The 21,906-nt window shown below is 39.2% G+C and overlaps 1 protein-coding gene across 2 annotated transcripts in view; it reads left to right on the top strand.

Annotated features, from left to right (window-relative positions):
• Positions 1 to 21,906, top strand: part of vps13d.L (vacuolar protein sorting 13 homolog D L homeolog) — a 148,841-nt gene that overhangs the window by 94,796 nt on the left and 32,139 nt on the right. For both annotated transcript variants that reach the window (XM_018226093.2, XM_018226092.2), the window contains 2 exons: positions 1,319 to 1,453; positions 1,850 to 2,017. In XM_018226093.2, the coding sequence (XP_018081582.1) occupies positions 1,319 to 1,453; positions 1,850 to 2,017 (303 nt within the window). The remainder of the gene's footprint in view (positions 1 to 1,318; positions 1,454 to 1,849; positions 2,018 to 21,906) is intronic.

Raw genomic sequence — 21,906 nt, 5'->3', positions numbered from 1 at the left:
CCGGATGAGACTCTATACTCAAGTGTGAGCCCTCGCAGCGGTGTGGAGGCAGGGTGTTGCTGAACTACTAGTATAGAAAAGTACACAATAAATGAGCGTCAGTGGTTCCTAATTTATTAAACAAAGTCCACATAGAAGTTATCAGAATAAAGCAGGAACATAGAACATTTGTGGCTAGGCATATACTCACAGCACCAATGGTCAGTATATATCCCAGCAGGGCAAGCAAAGAGCACAAACAGCTTACACAGGGGCAGATCCAACTTTTAGATTGAATCCTAAGTGAAACACAAAGGCTATCTCTCTAATCTCTGGTTCTACACACTTAGACCTTACAACTTTGTATTAATACTCCAGAAAATCTAATCCCACTCACACTCCTTGGTTGAGACGTTGCTGCTTGTCTAAATATTTATTTACCAGTGCCCTACACAGGTTTTTGTGCTGCAGCAATTGCAAGACAATTGCAGTTCAACTAAATGCAACTAGTATAGCTCTTCTAGCATAATTTCCTTGACATATTTATTCACATAATCTTGGTAATTTTACTAATCTAACTGTAATTTTGTCAATGATTTTGTTTTACCAAATGTGGTTAAATACCAGATTTTTATGAAAGTGTTAAGCCATTTTTATTCAAAACAATGATTGGCAACAATAGGTGATTCATGCCTTAGACAAATGTGCCTATGCCACACAGGGTTTATTTTCAGACGGTGAAGAAGTGCTCAGTCATGGCTGTAACAGCCTGTCATATTGTGGCAAGAAAAAACACTTTTACAGCTAGTGAGAGGAAAATTCCATTGACAAAAATTACAAACTAAATGGCCATGATTGGACTCTTCTCTGCTAACAAGAATTAAGCTCCTCTCCATGTGCCATGGGCTTTAAACTAAATCAGAATTTCTCTGTAATAAAGCAGCCAAAAATAGTACAGGTATGGGATCCGTTATCTGGAAATCCGTTATCCAAAAAGCTCCAAATTATGGAAAGGCCATCTCCTATAGACTTCATTTTATCCAAATAATATTTTTTTTTAATTATACCCTTTCTCTTTGTAATAATAAAACAGTACCAAACTAAGATATAATTAATCCTTATTGAAAGCAGAACCAGCCTATTGGATATATTTAATGTTTACATGATTTTCTAGTGGACTAAAGGTATGAACTTTTTGGAAAGATCCATTATCTGGAAAACTCCAGGTCCCGAGCTTTCTGGAATATAATTCCATGCTTGTAACAGTAATTGTCTGTTGTATAAAAAAGTTAGCTATTAGTTAATTAGTTAATACAGTGCTATGTATATTTTTCTTTAGGCTTTGAAAAGCACCTTGGGATTTCCCCTCATCAAGTTTGAAGATGCTGTGATTGATTTGGATCCATTCGCAAAGGTTCATCCATATGAGACACAGGAGTTCATTATTAATGATATCATTAAACATTTTCAAGAGGTTTGTATTACTGTTTATAGTACTATTCACAGTTCCATTTGCCATTACATTTTTGTAACATATATTGGTACCTAATTTGCTCTTCATATATCCAGCTTCCATTTTTTTTTTTTATATATTCTCAGGCATTGGATCTGTGTGATGTGATAAAGGGCATTATTGGGGTTAGCAGGGCTTCTGTGAAGAGACTTTTGACTCTGGGCGCCCTCTTCTATATCAGCACTTCACTGTGACTGTACTACCACAGAATATTATATCATGCTAATTCTTTACATGTTTATGTCATATTCCTTAAACATGATTAAGACAAGCTATTTTACTTTTATTACAGTATTATCAATACAAGCACATTGCTTTAATAAAGATTGCATAACGTTAGCCTGTTTTATTTTGCAGGAGTTGCTCAGTCAAGCAGCTAAGATTTTAGGCTCCGTAGACTTCCTTGGTAATCCAATGGGTTTGTTGAATGATGTGTCTGAAGGAGTAACCGGGCTTATCAAATATGGAAATGTTGGTGGCTTAATAAGAAATGTCACGCATGGAGTATCCAACTCTGCTGCAAAGGTAAAGCAAGGATTTATTTATCTTGTACCAAGACCTCTGGGTTAAAAAAAAAATATATATATATATATATATATATATATATATATATATATTTTTTTTTTTCTACTGATCTTCAAAACTATGCAAATACTTATTTCATATATAGATATAAATATATATATATATTTCTGTATCCTTTTAGTTACAAAATGGTAACAATGTAAAATGGATAAGCCTGGCTATTAAATTAATGCTGCTGGAATTTAAGGGTGGTGGCACACAAGAAGATTCAGGGGAGATTAGTCGCCCATCAACAAATCTCCCCTACTTAGGGTGACTAATCTCCCCAAATGCCTTCCCGCCAGCAAGAATACGAATTGCAGGCAGGATGGCATACATTTCCTCATGAGGAAACATCGGGCGACTTCGGAAATCCAAAGCGATTTGTATGCCATACCGCCAGCGATTCTCATGGTTTTTCTGGAGACCTAACAGTTGCATCAGGAAATGTGAAGTGTGCCATAAATCATAGTCACTTGGTCTGTAGGGGAAACTATGCTTCAGCCACTGTTGGATGTGTGAGTGGTGGTGGTACCTTATAAATGATGTGAACGAAACAGCATAAAACCATATTGGTGGCAAAACAATCCTATTGTCTTTTTTTTTTTTTTTTTTTTTAATGTTCATAATGCTCGGGACCTGGGCTTTTCCGGATAATGTATTTTTCTGTAATTTGGATCTCCATACCTTAAATCTACTAAAAATCGTTTGAAAATTAAATAAAAGCAATAGGATTGTTTTTGCTTACAATACGGATTAATTATATCTTCATTGGGATCAAGTGTAAGATATTTAAGGTTATTATTGCAGAGAAAAATTTTAAATTTTAAGTATTTGGTTAAAATGGAGTCTATGGGAGGTGGCCTTCACATAATTCAGAGCTTTCTATAATAACAGGTTTCCGGATAAAGGATTCTATACCTGTATGACTATTCAAAATTACAAAATCCCCCTTATCCAGAAAACCCTGGGTCCCAAGCTTTCCAGATAGTGGATCCCATTCCTTTAGCAAATATCCTTCTTCAGTAATGTAACTAGCTGGCGCCAGGCCCCCCTCCAGAAGCAATCTTCTTACCGGTGCGCGATCTGCCAGCGGTGTAAGATTATAATATATATTAATAATATATTACCTCACCCATCTTACTTGGGTTTTGGTTCTTTAGAGCAAGTAATTCGATTGATTGTCGGGTGGTCCCTCACTCCAAAGGTATCAGGGCTCTATCCAACAGAGTCAGTGGCACCGTCCAAGCCACCAAATATCCAAGGTAAAAGTAAAGTTCACTCTGGAGAGCCAAATTTGATTCAGTGTATTTTATTTAAACACAAAAAAGTGCACATCCTCTAAGGTGGGACCTTAGAGGATGTGCACTTTTTTGTGTTTAAATAAAATACACTGAATCAAATTTGGCTCTCCAGAGTGTTTTTTAGAGCAAGCAGACAAAGAATCCACACCAATAAGTGTATATTAAAGTGATTATATTGTAAACCAAATCCATGGATTGTTACACATAAATTATTACACTAGGGGGCACATTTACTATTGGTCGAATATCGAGGGTTAATTAACCCTCGATTTTCGGCCGTCAAAGTAAAATCCTTCGACTACGAATATCAAAGTCGAAGGATTTACCGAATTTCTTTCGTTCGTACGATCGAAGGAAAAATCGATCGATCGAAGGATTCGAAGGATTTTAATCCAGCTATCGAACGATTTTCCTTCGATCAAAAAAAGCTAGGAAAGCCTATGGGGACCTTCCCCATAGGCTAACATCGATGCTTGGTAGGTTTTGGGTGGCGAAGTAGGTGGTCGAAGTTTTTTTTAAAGAGTACTTCGACTATCGAATGGTCGAATAGTCGAATGATTTTTAGTTTGAGTCGTAGTCGAAGTAGCCAAAAAAAACATCCGAAATTCAAAGTTTTTTTTCTTCTAATCCTTCACTCGAGCTAAGTAAATGTGCCCCTTAGACTAAAACAGTATGTACAGTGTTTACAGTTACAAATTATATAAGTCTACATTGTTGTTACCACCATAGCAATGAAATAAAGGTCATCTTCGTTATGGCTTCCCTCTGGTCTGCAGTCTTCACATGCTGTCTTGTCCCAGGTTCCTCCATCTCTCCTCTAGGCTCCTCTCTTTTCCAGGCCCCCAGCTGCTTTATTCTCCAGCCTTCTCTGGGGTTCTTTTATCCTGGGTTGTGATACCTGCCCCCACTCTTACAGCGGGCCCTGAGGGGGTGCGGGCTCTGGTCCAATCGCACCCCTTGCTCCCCTGGTAGTTCTACCACTGTCATTCTTCTTTAATTGTTGTGCCTAAGCAGGATCATTTATACAGGAACAATATGCGAATGAGTTATCTTTGCTAGACAGAACATTTAGCAATGGATTGTCAAGTGATTCAAATTGCCTGGTTAGATCAGGATATGATTTTGCCTGATTTCCTTGGATGGAGCATGTCCCTCAGTAATCATAGAAGTTTACAATATGTTCTCCTGCCTCATATGCTGTTCACCGAACAACTGTTAATAGAGGGTTGTAACATTAAAAGCAGACTTTTGTTATGTTGCCCTGTTTGCGCTTATTCTCTCTTTATTCTTTTAAAACCCCCAGTCTCTTAAAAAGACTGCACGAGTTAGAAGTGAACGCTATTTATGAGTTGTATCTGGTTTGGCCATTTTTATGACTTTCTGTTTTATAGTACTGTTGTTTATGCCTGTAATGGCTTTTCCATGTATCCTAGAACACGCAGTGGGTAAATGCCTCCTTTCAAGTGAAGAGGTTCAACATATTTAAATTGGCACAAAATGTTAGGTTAAATAAAGTTCACTCCGCTCAAATTTAGCTGTGCTGTCTCTGAGACTGGAAGTTTCCTTTTATTAATTCTTTTTTGTACTTGGATTCTAATCAATAGCGAAATTGTGATATGCATAGCAGTGACTCATATTTCTGGCAGTGAAGCCTCACACACTTTATGTTTCCCCCAGTGCTTCATCGTCCTAAATTATAAAGCCATTCCTTGCATTTGGATAAGAAAACATTTAAATGATCACTCTCTGCATAAACTCAACGGGCGACAGACTTTTTTTTTTTGTAAATTAGAAAATAGAAGGACCGTATAGTTAGCAGCTAAGAGCTGAGAACAGGCTACCTTCTAAAGGGCAACTAATTTCATGGAGAATGAAGAGATGAATACAGGTATGTGACCTATTATCCAGAATGCTCTGGACCTGGGGTTTTCCAGATAATGGATCTTTCTGTAATTTGGATCGTCATACCTTGTCTATTAGAAAATCCTGTAATCATTAAATAAACCCAATAGGCTGTTTTTTCTTCCAATAGGGATTAATTATATCTTAGTTTGGATCAAGTACAAGCTACTCTTTTATTATTACAGAGAAAATGGAAATCATGACTACAAATTTGGATTATTTGGATAATATGGGGTCTATGGGAGATGGCCTTTATGTCATTTGGAGCTTTCTGAATAATGGGTTTCCGGATAAAGGATCCGATACCTGTATATACTATTTGATAATAGTGACAAAACCGGCCGGACTCATGTCCTACCAATTAAGTGGTCGTGATCTGACATATTTCCCACCTAGCTGGCTGAATGCTTCTGGTCATTGAATGATTTTAAATAATGTCCCTTGAAGTTAACAATAAAGGCACTACTAACTACAGGTATAGGATCCCTTATCCGGAAACCCGATATCCAGACAGCTCCGAATTACGGGATGGCTGTCTCCCATAGACTCCATTTTATCCAAATAATCCAAATTTTTAAAAATGATTTCCTTTTTCTCTGTAATAATAAAACAGTAGCTTGTACTTGATCCCAATTAAGATATAATTAATCCTTATTGGAAGCAAAACCAGCCTGTTGGGTTTATTTAATGTTTAAATTAATTTCTAGTAGACTTAAGGCATGAAGACCCAAATTACGGAAAGATCCATTATCCGGAAACCCCCTGGTCCCGACCATTCTGGATAACAGGTCCCATACCTGTATTAGTCCATCTCATCATAGTGATTTTAATAGTATTTGCAATATATATCAATTATTTAAAGCCATTTCCACATGAAATCAGTCAGTATAGGCTGTGCAAAATAAAGTGTTTCTAATATAGTTAGCCAAAAATGTAAGCTATATACACTGGAGTGAGCGGATGTCTAACATAACAGAACCCAACTTCCTGCTAAGCTGTCCATAGACTATAGCCTGTGTTGAACGAATGAACGTCCATTCCAATCTTCCGACCTGCAACAAACCATTCAGATTAATATAAATAATAAAGAGAATAAATCACATGATGCTCGGGCCATTAATTTACAGACAGTAATTGTACAAAAGTTATGTCCAATAAATAATCGTGACAATCTCTAATTGATATTGTCAGATAAGCAATACATGCAGAGATCTTATCGTTAGCCGATATAAATCTTTTAACCTGTTTGATCGAATGAACGATTGATTACCATGTTATGAAAACTGCCGGGACTACGAACTACAGTCCGAAAATCATACGAATCTTCGCTTGGCACAATGTTATCTTTGCGTCTATGGCCAATGCAAGAGCCTGCAGTGCAGCTACTAAAATATGTGCAACTTGCATTCATGGAAATACTGTGGCCGAGAAACTTGAGTGTTATTTGTTACCTGTTATTTGTATAGTGCCAATATTCTGCATCTCTTTACAGAGACTATATGTAGAAATTACAGTCTTTTTAAATAATTTGTATAAATTCTATGGTCATCAAACACCACTCACCAACTATACATCATTCACATCAGTCACTTCCCCAGCAGAGCTTACAGTCTAAGGTCCCTATCACACCATTCATTTCATCAGGAGCCAGTTAACCTGACTGTATATTTTTGGGGTGTGGGAGGAAATCCACGCAGACGCAGGGAGAACATGCAGATTCCTTACACCTGGGAAATTGTACAGAAGCTGTATGCTCTGTAACATACCTAAAATTTCTGTGGGGGTTTAGCAGTAAGGTAACTAGAGGGGGCCGGGCCCTGGCGCGAAACGTGCAGCCGGGCCTCCGCCCCCCCTCCGTACGCAGGAAATCTGCGGGGAGCAAGCTGCCGGGGGGCCCTGAGGGTGTGCGGGCCCTGGCCCAATTGCACCCCCTGCTCCCCCGGTAGTTCCGCCACTGGGGTTTAGTTCCGCTTTGAGTGCAACTTGAGTTCACCATAAAAGGTGTTTTTCTAATCTTCTGGCACTTAAATAGTTTTATTGAAACATGGCTCCAAGTGTTTGTAACTTTCACTTTCTACACTTTATAATCTCATTAGGACATCGTTTGGGAATTTCCCTGTATCAAAGATCACTTGTGGGAGAATTTTTTTTTTTTTCATAGAAAAGTTAGAGACCGTTAAGCGTGACTAAGAAGATTAGCAGATAACAGATCTTTCATCTGTTTCATGCAGAGCAAATCAGCATCTGTTCTGATATACTTCGGATTAGACCAGTTGCAGCAGTGTATCGCTTGCATCAGTTCAAAGTGATGGATAACATTTCTTTTTGTGCACAGTAGAAGGTGTATGTTGAAGCAACAATTCTGCATTTGTGAGGCTAATTATGGCCTAATCCTGTGCTTCATGGTTGATTGTATTTTTTTATGGGCACTCCTTATGTTTCCTGAAAAATAAGAAGTTAGCAATTTCGGTGAATTGTGATATTAAAAAAATGCCTCTGAGGGATTTTAGTACTGTAGAAATAAATGTCATACACTAAATTTGTTATTTTTAAAAATATTTAAAATGTTGCACAAAAAAATGACCTGACAAATCCTCACAACGTAGCACATGGGGAGATTTAGTCGCCTGGCGACTAATCGCGTCTTCTTCCGGGCGACAATCTCCCCGAACTGCCTTCTCCCTGCCTTCTGCCTGCAAAAATGAAAATAGCCAGCGGGAATGCATTCGCATTGTTTCGATTTTCACTCCGGGCGACTTTGGAAATCGAAGCGCCGCGAGTGCATTGCCACAGGCGATTTTTCATTTTAGCAGGCGGAAGGCAGGGAGAAGGCAGTTCAGGGAGATTGTCGCCCCAAAGAAGATTCGATTAGTCGACAGGCGACTAAATCTCCCCGAATCTGCCCGTGTGCTAAAGCCCTAAGGGATTGAGCACGTGGTTGGATTACGTTGTACAAAAAAAATCAGAGATTACCCGTAAAACATACTGCTAAAGAAGAATTTTATTAAATAGGGAATAATGTACCCAGTACTGGAATATATAAGGATATTACAAAAAATGTTTCTAATAAAGTTAGTTAGGCAAAAATATAATGTACAAAGGCTGGAATGACTGGATGTCTGACAGGACAGAAACCAACTTCATGCTTTTCAGCTCTCTAACTCTGAGTTAGTCAGCGACTTGAAGGGGGGCCACATGGGACATAACTGTTCAGTGAGTTTGAAATTGATCCTCAGCATTCAGCTCAGATTCAAAAGCAACAGTTGTGGACCACGTGCACCCCCTCAAGTCATTGATTAGTTGCCTGGTAACCAATCAGTGGAAACCAAGAGAGCTGCAAAGCAGAAAGTAGTGTTCTGGCTATTATGTTACACATATAGTCACTCCAGCCTTTATAGATGACATTTTTGGCTAACTAACTATATTGGAAACATTTTTTATTTTGCACAGCCTATTTACCCAGATTTTTATTTTTATACTGAACAAATTAATTATAAATTAAAATACAAAAGACAAAGAACATAGTAATTGTGGCATGTGTAAAAGTTTAAATATCCCAGATCATGGCACAGATCATAGCTTGTAAAAATGCCTTTTGTATCCAGCTAAATGTCTTTCAATTTTAGTTGTATGGTTTTTTTTCCCATGCTTCCTTGCAGATCACTTCTAACTCCAAGATCTTTTTGGATCATGATCTACCCACAGATTTTCTGTAAGTCAGGGATGTGTGAGGGCCATTCCAAAACCTTCAGCTTGCTTTTCTTCAAGTAGCTCATGGTGGCTTTTGAGATATGTTTAGGATCATTGTCTTGTTATAGGAGCCAAAACCATTTCTGCTTCAGCTTTTTGGCTTGGTTTCATATTGGCATCCAGAATTTGCTGATAATTCGTGGAATTCATCTAAAATATTTCTTGTACCATCGGCTGCCACAAAACCCCATTAATGGATCCACTGCATGTTCAACATTGTGGGGGGTTTTTTCCCTCAAATGATGCTCCTTGTTTTCTACAAACAAACTTTTGGTAATTATGGCTAGAAAGTTCTATGTTTACTTAATCAGAACCACCACACTTGTTTCCAGAAGGTGTTTGGCTTGTCTTGATGTTGTTTTGCGTAACTCACATGTTGACATTTGTGATGAGGTTGTAGGTAAGGTTCCTTCTGATAACTCTTCTTTCTTGTTTGTGCGTGGAATGGTGAAACCCCATTCCTGTGTCAGCCAAACATTCCTGCACCTCCTTTGCAATCATATGACAGTTTGCCTTCGATTTTCTGGCATACAAGCAGTTCTGTCTGAAGGTTTTTTTAGTCTACCAGATCTTGCATTGATGTCTCCTGTTCTCCTGAACTTCCATTTCTTGATAACATTACTGACAGTGGAAATTGTGAGTTGGAAGTATTTTGCTATGTTTTTTTATAGCTTTCCCCTACTTTGTAGACACCAATTAGCTTAATTTTCAGTTGCCTAGAGGAGCCCATTGTTGTTGAGTTAGTGAGTAACAGCCTAAAGTTTGGGGTGTCTGAGATATTATTAAGCTTGTTGCTTGTCATCAGGTGAAAATTCCTAATGGATTTTAAAGCTTAATGAGGTAATTAGGATCAGGGACTTTGCAAAAACAGTGCTTAGCTCTTGACAACTGGCCAAAACAATTTCACATGCCACAATTACCATTTTCTTTGTTCTTTTGTTTAAAAGTTTGTTTAATAAAATTTAACTGTGAATTAACATTTGCAAATATTTTATTTTTAATTCACTGATTCCTGCAGAAGTTGTGCAAGAGGTGTCAAGAAGTTTGGCAAGAGGTGCCCAGATTTTTGCATATAAACTTCTAAGCAACTGAATAGTTCCAGTAAAATATTTGTATGCCTGAAGGTGACCATACATTTTCTGATGAGCAGTATCTGACTGATTGTCCGAGAGTACATACAGTGTATGGCAAACTATCTATTGTTCTGTTTCTTTGGGCCAACAGTCTAGACAATCAGAATAGCAGGGAGTGAAGAGAAGCTTTGTTTCCATATCCATGATACAAATGTTTAACAAACAAACCAATAGAATCTGACGACTCAGCCACTCCAGACCAGGTCATCAATTTATTGGCTAGCGTAAGGGACCCACCGCCGCACCTGTCTGACCAATATCTTGGCTTTTTAACCATTTATGCCCCTGTTTAAAGGTGAAAAAGTTTACAATAACCTGCCAGTGCACTAATAATCCCACATTTCCACACAAGCTGTACAGCTGCCGCTACAACCAAAGCTGGAAATAAAGCAATAGGTGGCAGCAGGGCTGGATTTATGCGAGCAGAGGCCAACGATGAATGCTTTGCATACGCGCTCTGCAATGGCCGCACAATCCTAGCGCTGGCTGCACGGTCCTAGCGGAGGACCCTGTGCGCACGTGAGTGCACTTTTAAGTACTGGAGCACCCAGTGCTCCTTAGGATGTGGCAGGGCGGCATATGGCCCCTTAAATTTTGCCGCCCTATGCTGGGGCCTTTGTGACCTCGCCACAAATCTGGGCCTGGGTGGCAGCTGTTGTTGCACAACATTATCATTGTGTGTGTGATTCCTGTTTTGTCCTTTATTCATACCCAGTGGTACAAAAATATGGGCTGGGATCATCTGCCCAATTTACACCTTCCCAACTTTGTTTCATATGCGTGTATTGGTACATGTATGGGGCCTGTTATCCAGAATGATTGGGACCTAGGGTTTTCCGGGTCAAAGGTCTTTCCATACTTTCATACTTTAAATCTGCTAAAAAATCATGTAAACATTAAATAAACCCAATAGGCTGGTTTTGCTTTAAGTGTATGGACAGTGGCTGGACCTCCTTGAGAGTAAACAATTGTGCAAAGCAGAAAAATACCAGAAGGCTTTCTGCCAACGGAGAAAACACCACATGTGAGGAATGAATTGAATCATTATTCACACAAATACACAATGTGTATGAAATTCTGCTAACTAGAAGCAAACTTGTGGCTAGATTTGGCAGCAGACCTGAGGGGCAGCGGATTCATAGGGTGACTGGTTGCCTGCAGACTACATGCATGCAAAGTAGTCCATTCCTGTGGCCCAGGTTGTTTATGCAGATAGTAATAGCAGTGTGTTGAACTCCTTTCAGCAATACAGGAATAGAATCCATTTTCTGGAAACCCATTATACAGAAATATCTGAATTACTGGCAGGCCATCACCCATAGGGGCAAATGCACTAAGCGCCGAAGCGCTGAACGCTAGCGTTACTTCGCTAGCGTTTGGCATTTCCGTTACTGCGCAAATTCACTAACGAACGCTGGCGTAGATTCGCTAGTGTTACTTCGCACCCTTACGCCTGGCGAATTATCGCTACGGACGTAACTACGCAAATTCACTAACGCGCGCAGTGTACTGAACGCTACCTTTTACGCTAGACTTCCTTCGCCACCTCAGACCAGGCGAAGCGCAATAGAGTAGATAGGGATTGCTTCAAAAAAAGTCAAAACATTTTCTAAGTCCCAAAAAACGATGGCGTGTTTTCTACATTATGGGTGATAGGCTGAAAAAGATCGCAAATTTTTTTGGGGCTTCCCTCCTTCCCCCCTACATTTCCTGACTCATGGCAACTTACCTATACAGTGGGCACATGTGTAGGGCAAAATAAAAATTTTATTTGATGTTTGGAGGTTTTCTAGGCATTTGTAGTGATTCTACGTATTCCTCCATTGAAATTTGAATTTGGCGCTGTATGCAAATTAACCATCGCTAGCTTAACTTCGCTTCGCTTAGCGAATCAACGCTAGCGCAACTTCGCAACGTTACGCTACCCCTGAGCGCAACTTCGGATTTTAGTGATTTTGGCGACACTACGCCTGGCGAAGTGTGGCGAAGTTACGCCTGGCGCAACTACGAATCTTAGTGAATTTGCCCCATAGTCTCCATTTTGATCAAATAATTTTTTAAATGATTGGAGGGCAAAAAATCCAATTGTGTTTAATGTTTGAATGATTTTATAGTAGGAAAGCTATACCTCCAAAATGAATACTTGCCCAACAGATAGTTTATATCAAATTAAAATTGGCTCATATGACCGAACAAGTATAGTTTGCTTGGTATGTTTGTGTGCACCATGAATCATACGATCCCATGGGACGTCCCTTATTTTTTAAAATGGCAATTTTCTATTTAGGGTTACCCAATGGCACATACTATTAAAAAAGTATATTATTATGAAAATGGTTTATTTACACGAAGCAGGGTTTTACATATGAGCTGTTTTATTCAATATCTTTTAATAGAGACCTACATTGTTTGAGGGATATAGTTTTCCTGTAAGGTAATGGGATCCGAATGACAGAAAGGCACCCAAGGTCCTGAGCATTCTGGATACAATGTCTCATACCTGTACTGAAATTCTAAGGGCATTCTCAGAAGTATTTATCTCATTTTTAAATGCAAATCCAACTGTAAGGCAGATATTTCAAGTATTGCTTTGCCGTGAGGTCAGTTTTTATGCTCCTATATGTTATTTTTCCGATGTCGGGAAACTGTTTATATTTTGAAATAGTTTGACTGGAGATAGACGCATACTTGAAATAGCAGCATCTGTACAGATTATGAAAGAACATTGTGTGCAGTTGAAATCGTGAGCGGGAGAAGCGAGCGTTAATATATTTTCCGCCCCCTGAAAGTTATCTGCTAGGAGTATTAGTTGTGTTTAATAAAGCACAGTTGCCCTTCCAGTGAACCCGCCGTGACTCTACAGCTGGGGTCATTCCAAGTTCAGGCTTTGGACTTTTGACTGCCTTCTGTGTATGTGAAAACAGTCGGCAGCTCCTGCAGGGATCACTTATTCAGACCTGTAACACAAAACTATTACCGGCAGGCACCTGCTGGGCCAGCTTCACAGGAGGTCCATGGGGGGGAAGCTACTAAACTCATCAGGCATCTGCTGAGATTAAACAGCAGGGGTGTCCCTTGGGATAACTAGGTAATCAGGCACTCAGACTTCCTATCAGTTTGCTTTAGAGATAGCCAGTGTGTGTGGATTTCAAACTGCATTAGCAAGTGAGCAAACGCTGAGACGCTCTCTGTTCCTAGGTCACCAGCACACACATTACATTTGTAAAATAAGCAGAGATATAAGTTAGAATAAATAGTCCCAGTAGCAGAACCTGTTATCTATAGTGTGCTGTCTAAAGCTGGCCACAGACGCAAGGATCCGATTGTACTAATCAATGTACGATAGGACTTTCCCATCTCCCGACCTGCCACTAACCATTCAGATCAAAGTCTTACCATTCCGACCAAATAAAGTAGTAAAAGAACAGATCAGCCGATGTTCTGCCCCTGACAGCAATCGTACGATAGACAAAGCTAGTGACAGTTTGCCACTGAAAATCGTACGATCGGCAATACACGCAGAGATATTAGACCCAGCCGACAGAAGTTTTCTAACCGATCGACCAAACGACCGATCTCCGCTGGACGATCCTGCCGTAAACATTATCCACTGATCAGGTGGCATGGTTTCCCAGGAGGAACTCCTACCCAGTGAGTTCTTATTTGTGTAAAAGACTTTGGGAGTTTGAATGAAAGCACAGAAAAGTGATTTCCACCTTCACTAGCCACTGTTATAGGCAATGTTTCAATAGTCATTTCACTGCCACAGTTCTTCAAGGAATTCAAAACGATCCATGTGATTTAAGCCTTCATTTAATTAACGCAGTGATAATAATGACGTTTACTTTATAAAAAAAAAAGAGTATGTCGTGACTTTTTAAGTGCGTAAGGAACTCTCATAATGCTGTGTTTACCTTCAAAGGAATGTTCATCACCAAAAAACTTAGTATATTCCATATCCATCACTTTCAAATGGTGCTGAGAAATTTATTAGATCTTTCCAGTATCAAACAGATGTCAAAACAGTTGTATTTTGCTTTTGGATATGCCTGTCCTGTAAGAGCACTGCAAAGTATGCCATTTTGTGTCCACATTTTCGTAGAACACAGCCACAGAATACCCAAATTGCTTGCATTTAATAATAATAATGTGAATTGTATTTCTTACTAAATATGTTGACCTTCACTATGCAGAGGATAGTGTATTTTCATGTTTAGGACCCCGTTATCCAGAAAAATCATTCCAACATGAAATAAACCCAGTAGGCTTGTTTTGCCTCCAATATGAATTCATGCAGCTTAGTTACCATCAAGTGGAATGTGCTGTTTTATTATTACACAGAAAAGGCAATACTTTTTAAACATTCACATTGACTCTATGGGAGATAGCCTTACTGTGTAATCTAGAGCTTTCTGGATAACTGGTTTTTGGATAAAGGATCCCATACCTGAGATGAAGAAAAGGTTGAACACAATGGACGTGTGTTTTTAACCTTAGTTACTATGTTAACTTGGCACTATTTACAGTACAGGTAACGCTGTCTCCCATAGACTCCATTTTATCCAAATAATCCAAATTTTTAAAAATTATTTCCTTTTTCTCTGTAATAACCAAACAGTTCTTTGTACTTGATCCAAACTAAGATATATTGAATTCTTATTGGAAGCAAAACCAGCTTATATGGTGTATTTAATGTTTACATGATTTTCTAGTATACTTAAGTTATGAAGGTCCAAAATTCAGAAAGATTTGTTATCCGGAAAACTCCAGGTCCCGAGCATTCTGGATAACAGGTCCCTACCTATACTATCGCCTGAAGCAAAAGCTTATCTTAAAATGGTGATACCATAAATTTAACCGATCTATCATAACTTTGTCTTTGGATGCTATTTATAATGTTGCCGTAAATGTATTTGCCCAATGGTTTTACACATCCTATCTGATCCCCATGTTCCTCTATGAGAAGGCTGCCATATTTGTGAAGCAGTAGTCCGTTGGCATTAGAATCTCTAGCTCAAAGGTTGAGAAGGTAAAGTCAGGTTGAGAAGGCTGCCATATTTGTGAAGCAGTAGTACGTTGGCATTAGAATCTCTAGCTCAAAGGTTGAGAAGGTAAAGTCAGGTTGCCAAAACAGTCAGGTTTGGGAATTTAAAGTAACAATTACTTACAAAAGCAATGAAAAACAACATGAACTATAGGTAACTTTTAGTGTACATTAATATGTTGAAGAGTATTTTTTTAGTGTCAGTATCACTTTAATTTGATTGTGCTAAATATCAGCAGTGAATGGAAATGGATTTGTTAAGTCTGCTACCAGTAAATAAATGAACGCAAAGGCTGTTTTAGTCAGTGTAGTATATCACCTGTGTTAGTAAATCAGCCTCTGGTCTTTGTAAGTGGGATTTGTGAAAACATGACTACCTATTGCAATTCTTTATTTTAAATGGTTGTATATTTTAAGGCTTTGTGAACCTTAGTGTCATTAAACGCTACATTTCTGAAGTAATATTGAACTGAAATATTGCTGTGGACAATCATATTTATTAAAAAGGAAACTGTTTGTTGGAATTCTCTACACTTTTCTCAAGAAAAACTGCAAATCCAAATTCTTTCCATCGTAGGAGGAGATTTTGATTGAAACAGAATACATTTAGGCAAATCAGCGATTGCAAATAACTAGGACTAACAGTAGCCAGTAAGTTCAGTAACAGCATTGTGTGCCAGACAGCTGCTCTCAGGCTTAATTCTCTCTGAGCATGCATGAAATGGAGAGGAGATGCAAGGGAATCATATAATATTGCCTATGTATTAGACCACACCTTCAACTCAGAGCACACTCGTTCTAGTATGAGCAGCCTAATATAAGGTTATTATAACATACAGTCATACAGTAATACGGTTTTTATCTCTAGAACACAGCACTACTTAATATGTTTGAATATGTTTACGCTTTTTAAAGGGGTTGTTCACCTTTGCGTTACCTTTTAGTATGATGTAGACAGTGACATGAGACAATTTGCAATTGATTTCCATTTTTTATGATGTGTTTTTGAGTTAGTTAGCTTGTTTTTTTAGATGGGGTCAGTGACCCCCTGTTTGAAAGCTGGAAAAGGTCAGAAGAAGAAAGCAAATAATTCAAAAACTATAAAAAAAATAAATGATGAAGACAAGATGAAACGTTGCTTATATTTGGCCATTCTATAACATACTATAAGCTAACTAGTGATGGGCGAATTTATTCGCCATGTGCGAATTCGTGGCAAATTTTGGCCATTTGCCGCCCGCGAAAAAATTCGCGAAACGCCCGCAAAAATTCGCTGGTGAAAATTCACCAGCGTCAAAAATTTTTTGGAAAAAAACGGACGCCAGCGTCGAAAACGGACGCCGATGGGCACAAATTTGCCCATCACTAAAGCTAACATAAAGGTGAACCACCCCTTTAAATTAGGGATGCACCAAATCCAAATTAGGGATGGGAAGGGGGAAAAATTGTAATTCCTTGTTTTGTGACAAAAAGTCACATTATTTCCCTCTCCACGCCTAATTTGCATATGCAAATTAGGATTCGGTTCAGTCGAGCAGAAGGACTATGACTAATCCGAATCTTGGCTGAATCCTGAACCGAATCCTGGATTTGGTGCATTCCTACTTTAAATACATATATGGACAACAGTAACCGGGCACTTTGTCTAAAATGATATGTCCTCAGTTTCAGCACCCACTGTCAAATTCCAGATTGTCTCTGAAAGGAGTGACCAGACAAGAAGCACCATGGGCAATGCCATTTATTGGCTGGAGTTGTTTTAAAGGTCACTGCAATTTGACTCTGATTGGCTGAAAGCGTGATGCCTTTGCGATGGTAATGGGAGGAATAATGGTCTGGGGCTGTTTTCCGTGGTTTGGGACAGGGCCCCTGTTTCCAGTAAAAGTAAACCTAGAAGTAACCGTGTACAATGTCGTGACATTTCTATGCTACCTACCGTATTTACTCGCGTATAAGCCGAGTTTTTCAGCACTCAAAATGTGCTGAAAAAGTCTACCTCGGCTTATACGCGAGTCAGTACCTTATACGTGAGTGCCAAGCCCTCTCCCGCTGCCTTCTCCCGCTGCCTTCTCTCTGCGCACGCCCCTGGGAGTCGATGAAAAGGAAGACGTGCAGAAGCGTGACTTACGGCGGAAGTATGAATGCGCACTGTTTGCGCGATCACGTTGAGGAGCGGCGCGTCCTGGCATGTACCGGTATACGGTATGTAGGGAGTGTAGGAAGTGATATCTGGACCTGGTGTTGGCAGCAGCAGTAGCCTCCCACGTACACAGAGGAGGGACAGGCTGATCCGCCGCCTGCAGGTACCGGATTTTTTTTCTACGAGTGCAGCTAATTACGGTAGGCAGCAGCATGCAACGCCCACTCCCCTTACTTTCTTTCCTCCTTTGTACTCCGATAACATCTGTCCTTAATCCCCCCCCAGCCCTCATAAATTAGACTTCAGCCCTCACCTCTCGTACAATATATCTCTCCACCTTCCTCATTCATTAGCCTTGCTTTCAGAAATTTAAGTACAGCAAAGCATGCCCTCTCAAGTTCTGCGGAGTAGCAGAAGGCATCGATATTTATTGTACAAGAAGTGAGAGGTGCGGGCTGACGCCTGAGGGGGAAGGAAGGAGATATGTGAACTGTGTACGGAGGCCTTAGGAAGGATGAATGTGAAAGGAGACAGGAGGGGTGAGATATGAACTGTTAGGGTAAGTGCCATGCTGAGTTAGTGTTTCAGCTGGGGCCCTCATTGGCAATTCATAATTGGCGTTTGCAAGAAAATGTGTGGAAGGTTGAATTCCCCTTTAATGGAATTCCTTGCAGAACAGCAGTCATTTATGAGACTAAAGGGTAGTGGCAGAGGGGTTAATACCCTCTAGGACTGTGGCTGTGGGATAGCAGTGACAATTCTGAAGGGAGGGGTTAAAGGGCTGAGCAAGCAGGACAGAAGCAGGAAGAACAAATGAATGAAGCAGCTGAGCTGTTTGCTTTTCAGAGACCAGAGTAAGAGGTATGTAAAGAATGTAGTGAGCCATTTCATTAATTAGATTTTTGTTGTGACCAAATTTAGGAAAACTTACCAGTAGCTGCTGCATTTTTCAACCTAGGCTTATACGCGAGTCAATATGTTTTCCCAGTGTTTGTAGGCAAAATTAGGTACCTCGGCTTATACACGGGTCGGCTTATACACGAGTATATACGGTACATTCCTTTTCTGTTTCAGCACAATAATGACCCAATGTACAAAGTAAGCTTCATAGAGAAGGGCTTTGCTGAGATGGGAGTTGTAGAATTGGAATTCCTTTAATCCAGGCGTACACCTGTGGGAGGAATTGGAATGCAGCCTGCGAGTCGGCCCTGACTTTTGGGGCTAAATGGAAGCAAATCCCAAAGCCAGTGGTCCATGGGTTATTATAAAATTAAAAATAGTTGACAGCCTTCTCTGTTGTGCCAATCTAAGTTTGAGTACAGATGTTATATGTTAAAATATGCTGGCCCCTCAATTAATGTGAGTGGTAAAACAATTCTAGCAATGCTTTTTTGGGTCCCTGGCAGTGCTAATCTCACTGCCAGGGACCCACATAAAAATGAAGAGGGACCCACTAAAAAGAAGAGTCTTATCAAGGGTTGTTGATAAACGGCATTAGCCTGAAACGTTGCCTGTTTTGTTGGCACGATAAACACGATTCAGAGTGCTGCAACATGTCTTCTTTTGAATATTAATGTGAGTGGAGCACAGAGGTGCAAGGGAGTCAAATACCATTAACTAGGTGTTAAATGCATGGTCCATTAGAATACTGTGCCTATACTTTACTATATTCCATTATCCTCAGAAACATGTGCATTAGATAGAGGGGTATGAATATATAATCATATACAGAGCCATGTGATTGACAAAATGTCTAGCCCCATGTAAGATTTCAAAATTGAATATAAAAAAAATCTGTTTGCTCTTTTGAGAAATGGATTTCAGTGCAGAATTCTGCTGGATTAGCACTATTAACTGATTCATTTTGAAAAAAAATTTTTTTTCCCATGACAGTATCCCTTTAAATAAACCCCAATAGCCTGGTTTTGCATCAAGTAAGGATTAATTATATCTTAGTTTGGATCAAGTACAAGGTATTGTTCTATTGTTACAGAGGAAAAAGTTAATCATCTTTTAAAAATTTCGATTATTTGGATAAAACAGAGTCTATGGAAGACGGCCTTTCCGTAATTCTGAGCTCTCTGGATAATAGATCCCATACCTCTATACTTCAATAAAATACAGACAGCATAACTGGCTTCTGATAAAATTGACCTTACTATGTAAAAAATGTGAGGGACCTTAGATTATAAACTTCAGGGATTAAAGTGAAGCATTGTGTAAATGTGATGGCACTATATAAATAATGTCCTGCACACAGAAGTGTGCGTAGTCCTGGACTCGGGTTAAAAGCTCTATCCAAGAATTACAGAAGGTAATTGCACATACCAAGACCAGCATTGTGCCAGCTAGGTGCCATTACAAAGTAATTAATTTAATGTTTACTTTCACACAAGTATTTGTTGCTCTTCTATAAATTTGTATACTTGTCTATAGCAATTGTATCTCTGTGTTAGTCACCATTGGAGCTGTAGAATAGAAAATACTATATTTCCGTTATATTAAGGCTGTTAGAAAACAAAATGTATTGAATTCTTTTCAAGTACTGATTTTTCCCCCATCATTTTAAAGTCTACGATAATTTTTCTCTATTCCCCCATCTGAGTGTGATTATAAGTAAGGACAAGTTATGAGCCGCCGCCTTTTGTTTTGTGCTTTCAATTGCAATATTATTTATTCATTTGGCTTTTCCTTTAAAATACGGAGTTGATCTTGGTTATAAACAATTTATTGTGTGTTTAATTTCCAGTCAAATATATTGGGAAAAAGAAAGGAGAGCAATGTTTCATTCTCTGAAAGTCCCATCAATTATTTCATGTGCTTGATGCTAAGCTGTGGGTTGGTTGTGAGAGAGCTCTTGTTTGAGCAATCATTCTCTTACCATTAAGTCCCTGCTTGATTTTCTTTGGATGGGAAGGTGAACTTTTAACCCAGGCAATATGAATTTTTCAAACCTGAGTTTACAAAGAAAACGCAATCCTTATCTGACCATTAAATAGGATTTGACCTTAACTAGCAGATGTTCCACTTTTCCTTAAATACAAGAGGGAGGTAAAGTGGTGAAAGATCCTGGAAAGGTTCCTGCAGTCGCCCACAGGGTGCCTGCCTGCACCAACCTTACTTATCACACCTGTGTACACAACTTGCCTCAGTACCCATTTCCTAATCCCTTTATAGCTAATTACTGATTAAAAAAGATCATATTGTAGGCTAATGACAGAGGTCAAGCAGAGTTTGTAGTGGTGTTTGTACTTTTATCACATTGAATGACTTTCCTAAATTGTCCCTTGAAGTAACAGGAAAATTATTGGAAAAGGCTTAAATTTCTCACCTTTCAAATTGGCAATACCATTCTCCTTTGTGTCCTATTTAAATGAACAAGTTGCGCGTATGCAGTAGGTAACATTTCTGATTAGCTCATGGCACTATCATGGATAGCTACAAGGTACCGTTGGGAAGAACCAGAAGATGCCAACATGGTGCTCCATGGTATATATCCTGAGCTGGTGCATTTTAGTATAAAGGAGCACAGACCAGGGGTTCAACATTAGCAATTAAATCCTAATGGCATGCCCAATGGATTATCATCCCACAGGTAGTATCTGTTTCCTTGTCCCTTAGGGTAAATGGAACCCAGAGCTGAGCCTAGGCTTTTTTTCCTGCAAAAGCAAGCAGAGAAAAGCCGATGCACCACACCCTGTGTCTGCACACAGGCCTACCCCCAGTTCAGAGACCTATACAAGAGTGGATGGGAGCACATTGGCTCCATGTGCAATTAGCCTTAGGAATCATCACTCAGGCTGTGAATATGAAGGACTGCTGCGGCAATACAGACTAAATATATTTCCAAAGACAAAGTAATACAAGTGCATAAATTTAGAAAGCGGTAGAAAATGATAAACAAGTATTTGAATGTCTCTGTGAGCTCAAGTGGATATTTATCCGGACTTATCCGGAAATAGCTGCTATTTAAAACCTCTCAAATGCTGCCTAGCATTGGTAATCTCTCAAAACTCTCAACAACAACAAGGAGACGTGAGAGAAACCACAGGGAGGCCAAAAATAATCACAGTTTATGCAAAATAACCGCTTACTGCAGTATAGATTTTGATCATTTCACCAGCATTTTAGAGCTTTTAGTCACATTGGGTCAACTTGATGAAAATGTGTGGGGCCTTACAAAATAAATAAAGAAGCGAAACACATCAGATATTATTTCATGTGACATGAATATGATGTGTGGAATGCAGGCAAACTACCTCTGAATAATTACAATATAGTTGGTATATACTATATAAACATACACATTAGATGTATGGTTCTAAAACTGTGGAGCTGTCCCCCAAGAGGGGCCTACTGAAGACCATTTGGAGTGAGCTTAAAGGTGAGGTTTGGTTTAGAATGCTTATTTACTGCCTTAGATAATCTTGGAGTTGCACTAATTAACCTTATATTAACGCTTTGATATTAATTGACAGCTACACTGTAAATATTTAAAAGAAACATTTTGCCGCAGCAGAGATGTGTTAAGAGGCTCATATACATGATTTTAATTTGAGTTTCTTGCTAGCTAATAC

The sequence above is a fragment of the Xenopus laevis genome, chromosome 7L (genome assembly GCF_017654675.1).
Source record: "Xenopus laevis strain J_2021 chromosome 7L, Xenopus_laevis_v10.1, whole genome shotgun sequence".
NCBI classification, from domain to species: domain Eukaryota; kingdom Metazoa; phylum Chordata; class Amphibia; order Anura; family Pipidae; genus Xenopus; species Xenopus laevis.
Note: the sequence above shows the minus strand (reverse complement) of the source record. Positions and strands in the feature narration are given on the sequence as shown.